Source organism: Cydia strobilella, chromosome 10, assembly GCF_947568885.1.
Source record: "Cydia strobilella chromosome 10, ilCydStro3.1, whole genome shotgun sequence".
In the NCBI taxonomy this organism is placed as follows: domain Eukaryota; kingdom Metazoa; phylum Arthropoda; class Insecta; order Lepidoptera; family Tortricidae; genus Cydia; species Cydia strobilella.
Genome location: NC_086050.1, coordinates 1788203 through 1808423, shown reverse-complemented (window position 1 = coordinate 1808423; position 20221 = coordinate 1788203). Strand labels below are relative to the sequence as shown.

Here is a 20221-nt window from a genome sequence, read left to right as displayed (position 1 = left end):
TGAGACCAAAAGTAAAATCCTAACACTAAATTTTAGCAACACTAATTTTTAGAAAATTGTACTAACAACTCGCGAAAGAATTTGCTTTGAATTTAACCCGTTCACGCCTTCCAAACGCTTTCCCCAACGCCTTTTACAAAACGTCGCATTAAAATACAAACCTACTGTCGCTTACGTCCTATAAACATGTAGAAAAGAGTAATATCTTTTAGTCGCGTTGCTAAGCATTTGGTGCTGGCGCGACGCCAGCGCCGCCTAGCGTCAACGGTGTCGGATCAGATTGCCTTTCCGGGATGTCTTTATGTCGCCAAGTCTTTGTTTGGTACGATCGTACGAGCGACATATCCAATCGCACACCGAGCGCAGGCGAATTTGATAATTCAGGTTCACCAATATAAGAGCGCTTTTTGTTTCCTCATAGCTGTTACGGTTCTCTAGGGCCTTCTATCACTGGCCCGCTTGGAAAGTGGAAACTATTCGGTCGTAAGCGAACCTAAGCGATGAGAATACACGATCTGCAATCAAAGTCACGGCTTTGATCCAAGTTCGGTTCGTTTTATTAGTTCAAAGAGAAAAAAGGAAAAAAGATGTATTTGTAAATAAACGTTTATACAATACAATAAAAGTTAACTACTCTGGTACATACTACATATAATACGTATATATCCCGTGTTTTTTTTTACTTGAGTCTCAAGAACTGGAAAAATGTATCCCGCCGGGTGCAGCATAAAAATTAGCTAGATTCCCTTAACCTTGCGATGTCTATAGGAAAGACGCAAATGAGGTAACCATACTATAAAATGTGTATGACCCAAATAGGTTAAGTTATTAGCATAAAAAAGAGTGTACCTCTCGCCATCAAACCACAGTTTGCCGAGTTTTTATGTAATTTATAAAATGTATTTTAATTTATCATGAATAAAAAAATAAAAAACTTAAAAATTTTCTTTTTACTATCAAGTCTGAGAGGAAGTTTTCAATGCAACGTATAAAGCTAGATGGCATCTTAAAACCACCTACAATAGGGAAAAAAATACAACTTGAAAGACACTGGTTAATGTAAATATAAAATACTTAATACAAATTAAAAATAATAACGTTTATGAGACCAAAAAAATGTTTGACTGCTGGGCAAGGGTCTTCTCCCTTTACCGCCATATATATTATTTATTAATTTATCTCTGTATTTATTTATTTTTCTTTTACTCAGTATATCGCCAAAAACGGGTTAAACCGACCTACACTCCTACAGTCACTGAAAAAACAAACGAAACGCAAACCAAAAACTAGCACAAAGCCACAAACTCACACGTAAAATCCCCGAAACTCACGCTAAAGAAGCTCTCAACCCAACGACACGACACAATCCCAAAATCTACGCTAGTCTCAACCCGAAAGCGACAGGCCGACACGAGACCGACACGACGCGACAGGTGCCGCGCTGGAGCGCTGCCAGTGAGAAAATTGCACAATTTAGATAGCGGCCATAACCCGTGATGGCTTCTGGTGTCTGCGGAATGAATGGAAGACTTGTCTGGAATTCTGCAAGTTTAAAGAAAGGAATATGGTTGAGAATTGTGATTCAGTGATAGAATAAAAGGCAATTTTGCAACTTTGTAAGTCATGAGACATTCTTGTACAATTTGTACAAATCGACCTAGCCCAGTTATCTTAAGGGGATCCCATGCCCCAATGACCTTCGATCTGAATACCTTAGTTTTCTAACGTTTTTTTGTAGCTTATCATACTAATAGTAATAGCTTTAAGCAATGTGGTATTCCATATTTACTTTAAAGTTCATTGTTTTCGAGATATTTGGCATCAAAGTTGAACAATTTTAGGCCACAAAACTGGCTTTCTGGCCATAACTTGTGTGTTAATTAGTTTAAAATTATAACCTTAGACAAATTTTTAGAGATGTCAAAGCTGAACCCAAATATTATGTAGATTTCGTATACGTAAGATCTTTCATAGCAATCGAGATACGAAAAAGGTGTTTTTTTTGACAATGTTTAAAAAAATCATAAATAAATAAGTATTCATTTCTTTCAAAATCCGGTAGACAAAAATTTAGATAAAAGAAGAGCACCGATAGCCGTTTGTATTATAATTCTACTAGCGATCCGACCCGGCTTCGCACGGGTAGGTAGTTCAACTAATTTAACAAAAACTTTTCAAATTATACAAATAAACCTTCCTCTTGAATCACTATTTAAAAATCGTGTGATGTGAATCGCGTATGGTATGCAATAGTAATATATACAAGCTTTTCAATCTCGATCCTTCATTAGGCCACTCAGCAAGCTTCGTAGCCTAAACACATTATTACCACGATTATATAAAATACTATTTTTTTATCTACAATCTAAATAATACTAAAAATTCACTCTAAATTATCGTTTATCTCTCATTATTCCATTCACACGAATGACCTAACTTTTAGCGTGATTTTATTCATAAAGCAACAGCGACCTTCCTCGCAACACAAAAGGCTGCCCTAAACGTCCCACAGGATACTGTCCTAAGCGGGTAATGGGGGGTGTCGCTTTCCTTCCTTAACCTTTGCAATGTAAATTATACTTTGTGTCAAGCTAGCAGGACTGATTTTGGTGTGTTTGGATGAGTATTTTTGTAAATTGAAGGAGTGTTATGTCAGTGAAATAAAATGTAAAGGAAGTTGAGGTTAAAGATTTTTTTGTTGTCGCAATAGGGAATATTACGCGAAACTCTAGTACAATCAGGGAGCTCAGAGTAGTTTTTACAGATTTTCAATTACTTGATTAGTGTGTCTTTATAAGATCCGTCTGTTGGGAGTAATCTGTGAATATTATGTTCCAGACACGCTCGGAAATTGGTTTCTACCGAACCGTATAAGCTACATCGGTAACACGATCAACAGCATAAACTTAATTATTGATACATCCTCATAGTGTTACCAGGCGTACGATAATTATCGCGGGTGCCATTGAATGTAAAATCCGTCGCACGCGTCCGCGCCTGTTAGCGTTGCTAATACTATTTTTTCCGTGCAACCGCGCTAGCTAGCGGACACCCTAAGAAACTCGCGTTTGCACTAACGATGGGAACACACAGGTATCGAGTGGCTTTGATCACGACACGTAAACAGTAAACACTTTGTTCTCAAATTAGAGCGTTACCCGAGAATACACAGGCCTTGTGACACGAGATAAGGCTTACTTAAGACTAATTAAGGCATCGCTTCGATTGCTCTGTTATTTAGTTAGATAATTGCATATACCTTTCGTTTACAAACTTCCAAGAATAAAGTAGTGAAAACATCACAAAGTTCAGAATGATGCAATTTCACTTAAGATGTTATCATTGTCTTGTTTATAGGATGACAAATAGATTTGTAAGTTTGTCCTTATCTACACGGTGTAACATAAGGAAACCGAATAATTTTAACAGTGTATTCCTGGCCATATCTGAAGTAAAAAATGTCGTATAAAAAGTTTTTACTGTTACATAGTGCAAAACGCATTTTTGATGGCGATGTCGCCACTATGGGACGTAGTCTAAATATTTTTATTATCAACGTCTCATTACAAATTTGTAAAAAAGGATTTACTCGAATGAAAATAACCTGATAAGAGGTGACAGATTAATATATTTTCAAAGACAAGGTCAATGGAAAAAGCTTACTCGAAGGCTCTACTTTTCACCGAGACACTGGCCAGTTTGGAGCGCTCAGTAAATACTGCGTGCTTGAATCAGTTGAAAGGCTTTTAGAGCTCAACTCTTGAACGCCGGCTAAACGCCCGGACTTTAGCCGGACAATCTAGGGCTGTACGGCAGATATGCCGGAACATGCCCAGTTGTGTCAGGAATATAGAGATAAATCATTTATAAACTGCGCGCCCCACAGCAGTACCTACATCTAAACATTACATATTACATCTAAAGTAATTTTAACCGTCGAGCGTCAAGATAGAAAGTACAAGACTTATAGTATTTTTCAAACACGAAGGGTACGTTGACAGGTGTCATCTCCATACTATTTAAAATCTTAAAATGCCAAAATTTTATTGAGATGACACCTGTCAGCTTACCCTTCGTGTTTGAAAAATACTATAAGGTAGACATGGTCGTATATGTCTACGTGACAGAGTAACAATGATAGTGTCTGTCTCTTTCAATCGCGTGGAGTTAAAAAGTGACACTGATTTTATCATGTGGATAAAGTCATCCATAATACGTCTGCTGGCAACCCTACGTGAGATGAGGCCGTCACCGGCTCCCACTATTTTTAAGTGACTCAATTTCACCGCTTTATGGTTGGATTTTCCTTTATTTTCCTCCGTAGCTAAACTGAAGGGAATTCCTAGAGCTCTGCAGGAGATTAGCTGTATTTTGAAGATTTAAAGTAACTGTAATGAAGGGAGATAGATTGACAGAAGTTATTAGAAGTTCCATACGAGTCACGTAACTTTTTAAACTAATATTTAACAAGCAGTTACGTATACGAGCGATAATACAATTTTTTCCATATTGCCTTTAATATAGTATAGAAAATACTTAAAATTAAAAAAGTTCGAAGCGGTTTGTAGCAGCAGCAAAATACCTAAGCGGGCAAAGTGTCCAAAATGATTGGCACACAACTCTCGAGACGATAAAAGCGTGTAGTTACTGTAGGTATATACCTATATAGGTATAGGACCCGGGTATGTCCTTAAACTACGTCCAAAAGAGAGGTATGAGCACTGTGAATGACATCTCGCTTTGTGTGGTAGGGCACAGGACAGCGGATGTCATTCTAGATCTAGAGCAGAGCCCAACTGGGGAGGTTCCTCCACCTTACAGAAAACCGCAGCCAAATAACACTAGACCCTACTAATAGTGTTGTGTTCCTGCCGGTGAGTAAGGTTGCCAGACCTCGAGGGAGAGGAGTGTTAGGGTCGGAAACGCGCATGTAACTCCTTTGGAGTTGCAGGCGTACATAGGCTACGGAGACTGCTTAACATCAGGCGGGCCGTATGCTTGTTTGCCACCGACGTAGTATAAAAAAAAACCTAGCTGACATATTGTTAGCTTTTAAACATTTGTATGGAATTAGTATTTCGCTCCTAACTGTTACAATAATGAAATTTTTTTTAAAAGTGAAACGAAGGGGCTTAGCTATGGTTAATATACATCAAATTGTGTACTTAAACATCTTTTCCATAATGGCAATATCCAGAGAGGAAAATGGGGACTTGTATTGAGAAGCAATAGTCCACTATCCTCCTAACAGTGGAGAGTACAAATGCGAACTGAACTCAAGTTTGGGTTTATTCGCGTATTTATTCAAATTAAATCGGAGGGCGCTGAATTATGACACTTACTCGTATGCATGCGATTAAAAGTTTAAAATAAAATGTAAATAACTTTTTTTTAAATCTTTATTAGAAAAAGGGTTTTTTCTCAAATGAAAATGTCACCCTTATTGTGACATAGCAGGACAAATCAACTATTATTATCTACGCTTAATAGGTTAACAATTTCATATATTTTCATCGCCTTTTTTGATTAACTATAAAAACTGTTTGTTTGTTTCCTAATACCTAAAGCATCTAAGACAAATAACCAATAAAGATTAATTTATCGAACATGACGAATTGTTTTCGCATCCGCGCTACATGAAAAACATCGATAAAAATGGTGATCACAATAAATATTATTTCGTGCCTAATTATAAGTTAATCACTTATCACCTCAAGTTACAATGCTCCCATATTGATAACTATTAAAGTACATTGTAAATAACTTGTTGCTATGCTTTACTGTATTAAGATTTTATTAGGGTTCCGTACCCAAGTTGGCAAAACGGAACTGTTATAGTTTCGTTATATCCGTGCGTCATGTCCGTTAGTCCGTCTTTCCGTCTGTCCTTTTTTACTCAAAAACTATATATTTAAATGTAATGTTGAACATACGAGTTTGTTAGCCAATACTTAGATGAGAAGGTATTACGTATATATGTATGTAAAGGTGTTTTTTTTTTTCAATACAATTCCATCTTTACTACCTAATAACTTAAGGATTTTTAAAAAGCTTTTTTGATTTAGTGAATACTTATGAAGAAAAATGGGTTTTGAAAATTAGATCTATAGTTTTGTGTCGTGCGTGGAGTTCTTATTTAAATGATATATTGACTTATCGGGTTTGACCGCTTATCCCTCGATATGTCGCTTAACTTCAAACTCGGATAAATCCAATTGTTAAATTTAGCCAGTCGAATGGATTTATCCCAGTTTGAAGTTTAGCAACATATGCACTTGACTTACGTAAGAATAGGGTATGCTTCTACTAGTCAATCAGTTTCTTTTTTAGAACTGTCAAAACGATTTACTAATATGGAATTTATATGATGACGTCACGGGCAATTCACCTATGTTTTATACTTCAATCCGATTGAAAGTAGAAATTGTTTTTAAAAATAACTGCTATCTATGTTTTTCTAATAATTATATGGTGCTTTATTTTATGCATGGTGTCAAATAATTTATATTAAATACAGTGTAATACTGTATAGTTCAGGACCTCACCCCTTGACTTTCTCCGATTAAACTCTCTATGAAACAACACTCAGATACCGCAAAGGTGATTAAGTTATCACTACTACAGACAAATAAAAACCAACTCAATAGTTATCAAGATAGAGTACAAATTTGTATAACTCTTTGTTTAACTGTATCATTCATTAAACTGCTTTAAAGCATTGTATTAAGGTATAATTTTGGCCGTTAGTTTAGCTAAGGAGGGTCAGTAGGCGAGTAGGTATGAGATTTGTTTATAGTTATTACAATGTTGCGCTTGGCAACTGTTAATTGGTCAGAGGCCAGCTGGTATTTGTGATTGGAAAGTTTTAGATTTTCGGTTTTAAAACGTCTCTCGTATTTACTTTTTAGTAAAGTTGCCTAAAACCCTATAAATAATAGATATTCCTTCGCATATACCTAAAATTAATGAGATGGGACCAAGGCAATGAAAATGGGTTAAACACATATAAATACATACATACATATACATAATCACACCTATTTCCCGGAGGGGTAGGCAGAAACCACGGATTTCCACTTGCTACGATCCTGAAATCTCTTACGTTTCCTAACACTCCTTACATAACACCTTCACTTTCATAACATTCCTTATACACTCGCTAGTTTAGGGTGCTCTTGACCTGGCCTTTCTTGAGGATTTCCCCGATCTGATCCGAGAAAGTCCGCCGAGGTCTGCCCCTTCCAACTCCCGCTTCTAGTTCTCCCTTATTTTCTTTGTTAGCCTTCTTTCACTAATTCTTTCCACGTGTCCAAATCATCTCATCATATATTAAACCTTTCTCAATTTTAGCCCCCATGACTCAGGAACATATATTTGTGTTCATCACACAAATAAATGCTCTTACCGGGATTCGAACCCGGGACCATCGGCTTCACAGGCAGGGCCACTACCTACTAGGCCAGACCGGTGGTCGAATTTAGATTTAATTTGTATTTTCTGGTTCAGAAAGTTACAAACATTGAACACAGAAATGTCCACATTGGGCATAGATGGGAATTCATACAACCAAAACTTTATTGGGACCGGTTTTTCCTGAAATAAATAAAAAAAGTTATAAGACTTAAAACGCAACTCAAAATTAGGCTCCAGTATATTAAGATTTAAAGAAATTTTAGTTTCCTTTTAGTATATTTATGATAGATAGATATGGTACCTATCAAATACTAATTCTGCCATTAAAATACAAAATAAAAATCGCTAGAGGTACAGTTGGGCTGGAAACTGAGCAAATAGCACACTGAACTGTTTCCTAAACGCTGCCATAAGTATAATATTGTCTTCGGTTACCGCGATAGTTACTCATGAAATAAAACTATGAAAACAGGTTATATCGCGTATATTGAATTTATAATACATCCCGACGTTTCGAACCCTTTACAGCGTTCGTGGTCAACGGGTGACTCACCACTCACGGATGGCTGCCATAAGTACCTAATTCTTGTCTTACCTCTCACTCTTGTCTACAGCGTTACTATCGTGTTAGAAAAGGATACATTCTGAGGTTGCCGCCCTTGTCTCCTATGGCGAGCAGCTTCTGTATGGGGTCCCATGCTAGCGCGGTTGGCGAGAATGGGAACCCGTGCCGAAATGTCTGAAACAAAAGAAAGTGACCGTTAGCAGGCCTATAGAAATCTCCGCGCGAGCTCGGATTTATGCCTACGAATCTCGTCCCGCCGGCGGTACAAAAGCTAGACAGCTGATGGTTGCCACACACGCTCACGCACGCACGTCACCGCGCGCTATGCCAAAGAAATGTCTTCGTCATAAACAAATAACACAGCTTGTAGTGTGGTGGATGTAGAAACAACAAAACCAATAAAAAAATATAGTTTTTTCCTCTTTCGGCAGATGAGGAAAAGTAAGTAGACATTCTCAAGATGGGTACTTAATACGTCTACTGTTATTACCTATATATTCACGATAAGTATCAAAACGGTAGGTATTTGCGTCACCCTTTGAAAGATAAGTATCTGTTCGTAAGAACTATTATATAATCTGTGCTGTTTGCGTCATTTTGAGGCATATTGTACTAACAGGTAGCTGTTCTAAGGGTCGGTTGCAACAAACCGTCTCTCACCGGTTATGGTATGGGGTGGAAACCCTGGGGCCGTGGGGACCTAGCGCGCGTCGCCTCTATGAGGAGCTGTCAAAGCGTCGCATAGAGGCTTCTGGTGACCAGAGGGCTGGCCAATATTTTGCCCAGCGGATCAGCATTGCCATCCAGCGGGGCAATGCGGCCAGCCTTCTGGGCAACCTACCGAGCGAATACGATTTAGGCCAATCATAATCATAATCATTTATTCATTTCTTGAATGCGGTAGGTACAATAAATATGTAATAAAACAATTTTTGATCAGCACATCCTGCCTAAATAGGCATAGAAATAATACGCCAAATTTTTTATTTATACGTTTTAAATTTTTAAGTGTTAGTTTAAATAATTAAATTAATTCTAGTATCTTAATATGTTACATAAATAAAATGCTCAATCAAAACTTATAAATAAATAATTATTGCCAATTGTTAGTCAGTACTCTATTCGCTTAGATTTGATGTGTACGTAGTTGTATCAAAATATTTCACATAAATACCTAATACATACATACAATTTATTTCATTCAAACATAATCAAACACAAAGGTAATCCGCATACGCATCGTCCTGACCTTATTCTACATTAACACTAATACAAATTATAATTCCTGCAGCAAGCTTCGTCAAAAACAACCATAAACGAACGCCCATCCCCACCCTGCACCAATACTTACATTCATGATTTCAGTAAAAGGTACAAAAAATAATGAAAACACACATTTAACAAACGAAAATATATAACAATGGGGAAAGGAACCTTTGTTCGAGTCTCGTGATTAAAAAGTTTCTTGTAGCTCACAAACTCAAGTTTTCCTTTGCTTTGTCAAGGGCCGTATAATTATTACATACCTCTATAGATCAATGCCTTTTTCTAGATATAAACCGCTGTATAAGTATTTAATTTATGTTTTGTCTTTATTTTGATACTTTGTGTATATATTAATTTTGTTGTATAGTTTCGCAGTGCCTTAGTAGTAATACTAACTTATTTTAATAATAAATAAAATATACAATAGAATAGTTTTTTTTATTTGTAGACACACAGACAATAGACATACATTAAAAGAACATAGTGAAAATAAAGTGTCACGAAATGGCCTCATCTCAGCATGCTGCTGGCGACTTCCAGCGCTGATCTTCCGATGAGACCATCAAGTGAGAATCACGGAAGGTAACAGACAACAAGAAAGCAACATAAAGGAAAGAAACATAAAATATGGCGAAATAGTTATTTGTGCAACAAGAGAGGAAAGTTGGTTTTTCTTGCGAGTGTTTATTTTGAGTCCCGAGAAAGCGAAATATTCTAAGTTAGAATCTTGAGCGTAGGATTCAAAAACACGAGATGTAAAATAACTTTTCTCTCGTGTTGCACATATAATCTTTCACCTCAGTAGTGAGAACATACGAAAGGTTAAAATGTATTTCGAATTACACAGAATAATACAGAAACAAAAACAAAAAAAAAACAAAAAAAAACTTGTAATAGAAGTATGAAGTGGCAGTTTATGGCCTTCACTAAATTAAAAAGCTACTTTGTTGTTTGTTGTTTTTGTTTGTTTGTTGTGAAAGTAGGCTTGTTCGAGCTGCTGAGGTGAAAAATTAATTACACACAGTTTAAACAAACTAATACAATATGACGACATAAGTACCTACATAACATTAAGTAACACGGATCAATCGATCGAACATGTACCGTATATAAAACAGTTCTGTTATTTAGATACTGACAAAAATACAAAACGTAAACTACTGGGTACCTACAGGTATTTCAAAGCTAGTTTGCAAGATGGTTGAAATTAAGGAGTGCTCCCGGCGGTACAAATACAGCACCGGAACCAGGAATTCACGGTTCTCGCCATACAAACTGAGTGCCGGCAGCATTCCCTAGTTTAAATTTAAATCTATTTGATGTAAGTATTAAGAACAGATACTCTATTCGTATGACGCATGTAATATTGACTTTATGATTAATACAACTAGGCAGAAGATCAAATGATAAAAGCATTGTAGAGTTCAACTAAGAAGGGATTTATTTGAATGTAAACCACTAAGTAGGTGAAAATTAGGCGAAGTTTAAACCTTTTCTACGGAGTCGAAGCCTGACAGAACAGTTCCAAACAAATAAAAATTTACAACCATAAAAACGTTTAAAAAATAATTAAACAACCAATTAAATCTAAACCTTACGTTAAGACCATTAGGGTCGATTCTTAGTTTTATTCTTGTATTTAATTTTAGTTCACATGAAAATGCAATTGTTTATTGTTAAACATTATCATAAGTGCTTGCTTATTGCGTTATTTGTAAATAATTACTTTAAGTTAGCTATTTATAAGTTGTCTTATAAGCGAAATTTCTGTAATTTCTTAGACAATAAATTTCTTCTTTAAACCGAAACATGGTATAGACTATTTTTTCGCCTATTTTGACACTTTCTATTTCCGTTTAAACTAAACACTTATAATTGTGTAGAATTAGCAGAACATTCCACATAAAGTATACCTGTTTCCATTGTAAGGTCTACCTCAAACACGCGCTTTACAGACCGTTCCTACAGTAAGTTTGCACACCAAGTGTTAGTATGACGCCGACGACTAAAAGCAGTGCACTTGTCGTCAAGCTCACTATACTTATTAACCTATCGAATGAGCTGATGCCTTTACTGAATGAGCTGATGCCTTTACTGATACTGGAAAAACGATATGTAAACATACTGCATACCTATACGAGGCCTGGACGTTAGTGAGATGACGATAATTCATTGCTGGTGTCCTACTTTGTTACCTACGTATAACATGAGTTAAACCTGATTATCCATCTGGTTACTTGGGCTTCATAGTCGCCTCCAACCTCCCCTTATAGCGACCCCTTTCCGCACACTAAGTTTACCTTAAGTTCATATGATGAGTGGTTACACTTTCTCGTAACTACAATGTGTTCTATAATTCTAAATTACTAATATCTTGGGACGAAACCCTTCGTATAATTATGATTGAACTTCACTTACATTAGCCATGAACAATTCCCTCGGATCACTGTTGACACTCTGAATACTGATATCACAATGAATGTTAGTCACAATCTACAATAGACACCTCATTATTCTAATAACACCATTAGAAACTCCTTGAATAGATCCTAAAGCAAATATCACTCTTGCCGTAGCTTTGTTCGCACACAACCTCCTTTTCTTACTGTCGTTCGCGCGTATACCCTCTTGTTTTACCCTTAAAAATCACAACAACCTAGAAGCGGTTATTTCACTTAAACGTGACTACTAGCGCCATCTACTCCATGACGTTGGCAGCTATTAGCCGATTCGCGATATTCGCGACACTCGCGCCCCGCAGGAAAAAGCTACTCTTTTAATTGAAGTTAGATGCCAATAGGCAAACATGTAAATAAATCAACAATTAGATGATAATTGAAACACCAATAAGATTGAGTTGATGATAAGAACACTAATGTGAATTATAATGTATTTTAGCCGTTCAATCTCGAACTGCCTCTCTCGGCTTTTGCGCTGTGAATTGGTATGGCCTGAGATTTCGTATAATTTCTGATGACGTTGTAGAAATGCGCTGAGGCACGCCGTTTCTGAGACTGATCTGATTGTTCATCTGTATTTTTGCTGAGCTGATAAAGAATCCCTGAGACTGGTCTGAGCATTCATCAATGTTTGTGCTGAGCTGATTAATAACAGGATACTGGGACTGGTCTGAGCATTCATCAATGTTTTGTGCTGAGCTGATTAATAATATGATCCTGGGACTGGTTTGAGCATTCATTAATAGTGTTAAACTGATTGAAAGCAGAATTCTGAGATTGGTGTGAGCGTTTATTGATGTCTGAGTTGAGCTGAGTAGGATCACGGCTGCGGTTTGTCATCTCTGATCCGTTACTGGTCTACCTATGACCAATGGTATTACTCACACTCTAGCGCGTTCTGTTCCAGATTGCTTCGAGCAGTCCTTAGTTACAATCTAGTTCACGAGAAAGATACAGCGTCATGCGACCTAATATGTCAGAGAGTGGCCACGCAATTTGATATCAATCATCGGTGTTGTTAGACTGTGAGAACTCCGTTCGCGATATATTTTATCTATGACTACCATCTGTGATGTAATATGCTGCTTTGCTCTTATGATATCGTTAACATCTTATTTCACTACTTCAAGTGTCACAACTTTTACTACAGCAGACGTAAACATAATGACCAGCATAATTTGCGTGTATAATTAAACAACTGCAACTTTATTAAACACCGCGTCAACCGCGTGATCGAACTGAACCCACGTTTTTATAAGCACTGATAGTTATTACACAGACAAATGCGACCGTCTTATCCGACCGGGAAGTGTATGTAACCTAAGTTCCCACTTCTCTTTACTGAATACTACTGGCAGTAATCTACTATGTCAAGTATTTTAATCTATTCGCTTATCTATTATACCTAAGTAATTGACATATCCATCTCTGGGTGTACCTACTTAATATCCGGTAGCCCTCCCAATCCAAGGAAGAAACACGCTATTCTCATATGATCACAAATCAGAATGTAAAATAGAACCTATCTACAACTCACAAGAGCCACATTCTTTTTTTTTTTTTTTTTTTATTATTAAGCTAAGCTAAGGATTATCAACCGACTTGCCAAATCAGGCTGTTATTTCGGACTGTCAAATCCAAAACAAGTGATGTGATGTCAGTTCATTCTGATTTATTGTGGCCAAAATAACTGCGGTTTTCATTTCTCTAATCATTTTCTGGTGCTTTTATTTTTCGCCTGGTGTGAGATAATCTGGTTTAAATAAGTTGGTACAGTCAAATCGTCAGCCTCTATTAGGTCTAAAAGCCATCAATGCATTTAACCTAAGCTACACTCAAATAATTTAAACTAAGTACCTACATTATTTTTAATTAATTACAAAACCTGTAAACAACTCTTTTTTACTGCGTTACATCCCCGTGTACATAATCAGTCATGCTAAGGACCGTAGAAACAGCATAGCAATAGTAATACATATACTGTACATCCGAGGTGCCTATTAATTACGACTTTACATGCCTATTCCTTAATTGATGTAATCGATCAGATCTTAAATTAAGTGTAATAATCGCCAACTTCCCGTACTACGGTATTTTAACTGCTGTGTCTATCAAACTGATCCACTTTGTTTCCTTTATTCACGAATTTTCACATCACAACTCGGTAGCAAATACTCAACGTGTGGCAATTTTGGCGCAGCGTCTGTATACTCTTTATGGACATGTGCTTTATTGACTTCGCAAAGGCTTTTGATTTCCTTAACTGGAGTAAAATGTTCAGGGTTATGAGCGAAATGAGGAGACCACCTCACGTTATCTTTTTATAGTTGATCAACTGTTCACTAACATCGGTGTGTACATAATGAGTAGGAAGGCTGTGAGGGTGGTGTCTATGTCTGAGTTGGTGGTCAGCTAACCAATAACCTCCGTTTTGCAGATGACATGACTATATTAGGTTAAGTGTCTGTGGAAAATAACTTGCGGTTCTGCTTCAAAAATTAAGCATGTCAGTAATTAGTCCATACTCAGGATTCAGACCAGATCCATACCCTAGGATCAATAGAAATAAGACGAAGTTGATGAATGTCGATCCAGAATTTTATTTTATTCTTGAGGCTTGAGGATAATTGAGGTTGGTTTACTTGGGATTTTAAATAAGCGACGATGGCGCCTGCGACCAAAGCATGGCCAGAAGAGCTCAGATGGCCAAAGCTGTAGATGGCTGGGATGGGCAGTCGTATCTCGAATACCAGCAGTATTCAAATTAGTCATAAGTAGTTATATAATTGTAATACAATTGTATTGTGATATGCCCATTATGTTAACTTTTTCAATTAAGTATTTCTATTTGACATTTTATATTAATTTAGATTTATTGTGTGTAACTTTATTGATATTAAATTTGCACGCTTGCATGCAAGCTAAATACATGAACTGTAAAACAAATGTATTGTAACATCCCCAAACTGTATCAGTGCATATAAATAATTTCTGATTTCTGCAGTGAAACGACTCGACAGAGAACATAAAGCAAGGATAAGACTAATGCGGACGCCTTATTCTCTCGTACTTTCTGTAAGTACATGTCCGAAACCTAGACCATTACAAACTGAAACCCATCATAGGAAAGATGCATTTGAGATGTGGTGCTGGCGATGAATGCTTGAACGCACTAAGTGCAATTGCACCAACTTTCGATGAACTCAACGTCAAACCGAGGTTATCCACTGTTTGTACCCATCGCGTACTTAGTTTCTGCGGCTATCGAGGCAAAACAGGACCATGTAGTCTGCAGAAGCTCATAATCACTGGCCACATGGCAAGGAAGCGTAGGGATGGACGTATGGCCACACGTTGGGCGAACAGATAATATTAAAGACAAAGTCACATTACAGGCTAGCATACCTACACCGAGCCCAAGAAAGAGCGGCTTAAAGAGCACTGGTGAAGAACCACACAGTACAGGTGTCCAACTGTTCACAGTGACACATACGGCAACGAATAATACTGATAAATCAGTCTTGTGATCATTGCTGCTGTAGTAGTCGTACATAAAACAATTACCACGTCCTGAACAATACGATATTTTAGGGCAATATTATAATATTAAAATTAATGAAGAAGGATATCGCACTTCCTTATAATATGAGTAATATGACATCTGATTTTAATTGTGATCCTGATTTATGTGTAGCTCCAGCCTGCATTTTATATATCAATCTGATTAAATCTGATAAACAAGCGAACAGTTGATGTCACGTTCATACGCCAATACTTATTTGGCCCATGATTAAAATATTATCTTCCTTTTACTATAACATAAAAAGTTTAATACTTAATTGAAGTTACCTATAGCCCTTCTTCACAGGTTTAAATCGAAACATTATATGTTAAAAATAATGTTCACTTGCATCACAATGTCTGTTGTGAAAGACGACAGACAACCCTACGTGCCAAAAGTATGCTTTTGACTGGTTTTCAATAACAGGCATTATAACTAATATTACAATCACCTAATGTTGGTACATACTGTATTAGCCATACTATTGTATTGACATCTAAGCAGAACTCTGTGTTGAGATAGATAAAATGCTAATTTCTAGCTAAGTGTTGAAAATATACTGTTACTGTTTCGTCTAGCTCTAGTATTATTGCAGTTTACTACACAACACCTATCGTGACCCATTTTTATCGTAAATATGATTTTTAAGCAAAAAACGTGAACAAATTAACTGAAAAGTATGGGAATTGACACTGCTTGCAAACTTGTCATTTTTGGCCACATCAAGCGCTGCGATCGTTTCGGCTTCCCCCACCATTCGCTTTACATGCATCGAATACCTAGTGTTCCTTTTCGTAAGACATAGGTAAATACTCTGAAACATTACTCTTGTATCTTTGTCATTAGGCCATTATTTAATTTCAGAACTACTTGCACGGACTGAGACAATAATTACTATCATTGTTAAAAATACGTTATCATATTAATTAGTTTGCAATGTGGTAGGTACCATCATAATACTTTTATAGGTTTAATGGTCTGAGACTTTTGCATAGTAAAATAATTAATAATAATGTATAATATTTACTTAGTTAGATTAATTTCACTAAAGGTCCTTTTTAATGTTTCCAAACATAATATTATACAACATAGGTACTATCTGAACCTGTGCTGCAGCTGAGAGCCTGAGCAGCTTTAACATTTCGGATAGGTGGAAAGCGGAATGGTCTGCTTCGGCAAAGTCATATATCTGACCCGACTAAAAAACCATAAGGGTTTGAGCTTCCACGGAAAATCTGACGCCGCCTGAACAGGCTGAGAATCAGCCTGAGCCTTGAGCCTGCTGAGGACCTGAACACCCTGACACCTGACTTGGTTGCTTGGCTTGGCACCCTCAAGGCTACACTGTGATTGGCCTCAATGTATAACATGCCATACGATTAAATAAATACTATCTGAATTCCTTCTGTTATCCCGTTTATTAAAATAACCGAATACTTGAGAATTTCCTCTCTAATTCAGAAACTTTTCCACCATGGTCTTGCTACCGTCTCTTTAATTATTATGAATACCTATATAGGTTCGTATACTCCTATGTACATCTACGACAAGTATACTCGATTGGGTAGGCGACATTAATTCATTTATGTATTACTCGCAATTCATTTAACAAATATCTACCACCTTAAATTAGATTAAAGTATGTATTGTGTACTTAGAAGTATCTAAATCATTTAGCAGATAATATAGAAATCACTAGCCCATTCAATCAGTATGCCTTCCATTTGAAACCTTCTCAATAATTATTTAGTTTAGCATTTTTAACCCTTTACGTTTGGGTCATCGCATGTACATAGGTACATACAACAACAACAACAACATGTAACAATTGTTATCAATAAATATTTTCATTTCCATTTTACACAATTCAGAAGTTTAGTTAATCTTTATCTAATCGCTAATCTATGGACTTTCCATACTAAGAATCAAGAATCAATGGTTCAATAATAATGGGAAGTCATTATACCTTAGGGTAAAGTGTATTGCTTCGCTGCAAACATATTAGCGGTCGCTTATTTATACCACAGATTTGCCTTTGTCATTTACTGTTTTATCCAAGTTGATATTACTGATTCTCTTATAACAATCTCTAGATTGGAATGTTAATTGGGAATAAATCGAGATACTGTGCTGTGCTACATCAAGAGAAAACCTTTTGGAACCTTAATGTAACGCTGATTAAACGCAATCCATAAAGTGAATATTATTTAAAAATAATTAGTGCGTCATGCTTCAACCATTTATTCTTTCAGAGCAGAAATATCATGCATGCCAATTGAGTACCTATGTTACTACTGTTAAATCCATTTTTGGCAGTTTGCTGGTGCCATTAGTCGGAATGGCTGCGCGATTCTGATTGAGTCCCAGTGATGGTTCTGGTCCTTTGAGTTTGGGTAGCCATGTGCATTGTACATATGACATCAAATTGTAATCTGATTTCAATTGGCTTCTGCATTTTTACTCAGGCACATTACAGGTTACTACAACTAAATGATACCAACTTCTAAGAAACCAACTCGTTAGGTACAATTACAACTGTAACAACAAACAACATCGAGGCATGAAATTCCATATTAACATCTCTTATGATATGAGTTGTTCTAGTCCTTCAAACGAGGTGAAAGGGTAAAATTCGAATTTCGAATTAAACTAAATGGTTCTGAGTTTAGCTCAGTGAAAATATGGATGCGCAAAAGATACAATTATAATAGCCCGGTTTGCTTGTCTGGAAGATATCGCTCTTTAACGATAAGACCGCCTGTTGTGTACCATAGTTTAATGAAGTTTATTTGTACTGTATTGTTTTAAACATAAATATTTGTACATAAAACAAATTTTGTTTCTTTCTAAAAGAATATGTAGGTACGGATCATATAAGTATAAGGAACGATATATTGTTGAATCTAGTTCCTATACCTAACACATTAAACATGATACGTTCGTCTCATATAAAGACGCGCAATATTTTTATTTTGTTTTTGAATTCACCACACTTGCGCGCACGACTAGTTAAATCAGGGCTGAGCTGATAATTTGGATGAAGCGGGTATTATGCAAGCAATGCATGTTATAGAAAAGCATGCAATCTGGTAAGAATGAACTTGGCACAGAACATCATGATTAGGCGATCTAATTCACAAAATATTGTATATCACCAATTTAACTAGATCCCGAAGTAATAGAAAATATACCAGATCTGAGGTCAGACCTAAACTGGTTTGCCAGCTAAGCAACAACAGTTGCCAAGTCATAATATCAACTACCCGCATGATAAATAAACTTTAAATTGGATACTATTAACTATTTGGCTACACAGAACAATGAATGTGAGATAGTGATTCTTATTATTTTAATATGAAGATCTTAATTCCTGCAACGTCACAAATAAAGTTGCAAGGTCATAGAAGTCATAATTGTCACTAGGAACCCTATTTCTAAACAGATGTAATTAGTAAGGTTAAATTGTTGATCAACTGCATAATTTGAATCTTGTAGCTCAGGTGATAAAGTCGCTGTTTGAAAGGATTCATGCTGGTTCACAAATCGACCAGCAAATTTTAATTCAAAAGTCGTAAATGATAAACATTTAGTGCAGGATTTTGTCAAAGAAATCTAAACAAGCAAAGAAACTTGTCAATTACATAATCAATCATAAATATGAAAATTAAACCATGTTCGTGTGAACATGACCATAATAAACACCTAAATTTCTTCCTTTTCAACTTAAATTTGTTAGGTAATATGAGCAGGTATGGTAACGCGCGGTGCCAATCATATGAGAAAAATTTGATTATTCACAACTTTGGGAAAAATCAAGTTGCTTTTATCAAATATTGCCATTGGAGGGCTTCTTCACTTTTTCTTTGATATTTCCGTTTATATTGAATTATTGCTGATTAAGTGTAAAGTTTCTACTGCTTTAATAGTAACTGGTTTCAACATAATGAAATGTGAGATTTGAGCTGTTCCATGGCTCGTGTTGAAGGTGAAATATTACCAAGTTATTGCTTAAAAACTGATGATGTACACCTGTCTTACAGGATTCATGGTAAACATACCAAACCTGATGCCACGCCCATAACAGGGTCGTTCACCATGTCTAATTACGAATGCTTCCTGATACCTTTTAGTAGGTATGTAGATGATCTTTTCTGATGTGACAATCTTTGCCACTCTCATTCTTATAACATAGAAATGTTGAATCTGCATAATAATGTCGCACATGACCACGAGCGTAACAAGTGGTTGAATAAGTGGAATCCTGAGCGCTGCTAGGGTTTCAAGGCACGTGAGTTAAGAACAAACTGCTGCCCTGGTGAAACAAACATTTTTATCAAATCAACCAGTAACAAATACTGGCTGTAAAACGTTAAAAATATAAATTAATGCTTTTAAAAGTTTATAACTTCAAAACCATAACTTGAAATTCTATCCTACTGCTTACCACGAGGAATCAACTTCAAATTTGCACTCTATAGAACTGATTGATTAATATTGTTTTCAAAGATTAAAGATAGCATTTTAGTATTTTGTATTTCAAATAGAATTTTTGAAACTACGTGAAACCGGAATAAGTGGGACCTGGGCGGTCCTGTCGATTTTTTCGTCAAAATTACCTCTATAACTGAGACAGTGAGTGGTTTTAACCTCTTTTACTGAGACTTACTTTTTAAAAACTATATTTTTTTTATACCTACTGACATTTGCAATCTCTTGTATACCAAAGATCAAAGAGCAAGAATGTTTAATAAAATGTAGGTACTTAATTGCCTATGTGTTCCGGTTAACTACTAACATTATCGCCTGCTTAACGCCTTTTTGCAAGAAAAGGATTACATAAATATTATGGGCTTCATGCCTGAAATAAAACATTAAATTGAACTGAACAAGCCAAAAAATTTAGCACTTTAATTCTACAGTCAGCTGCAGAGAAAAACTACCCCCTGCATAGAAATT

The 20221-nt window shown here is 36.2% G+C and overlaps 2 protein-coding genes across 4 annotated transcripts in view; both read right to left on the bottom strand.

Annotated features, from left to right (window-relative positions):
* Window positions 1–20221, bottom strand: part of LOC134744903 (syntaxin-binding protein 5) — a 431872-nt gene that overhangs the window by 119273 nt on the left and 292378 nt on the right. Inside the window, exon 2 of the mRNA XM_063678851.1 lies at window positions 8055–8152. Coding sequence (XP_063534921.1) covers window positions 8055–8152 — 98 coding nt within the window. The remainder of the gene's footprint in view (window positions 1–8054; window positions 8153–20221) is intronic.
* The window catches only part of LOC134744846 (cathepsin L-like), a 480196-nt gene that overhangs the window by 181971 nt on the left and 278004 nt on the right, over window positions 1–20221 (bottom strand). The gene's annotated exons all lie outside the window — the stretch shown is intronic.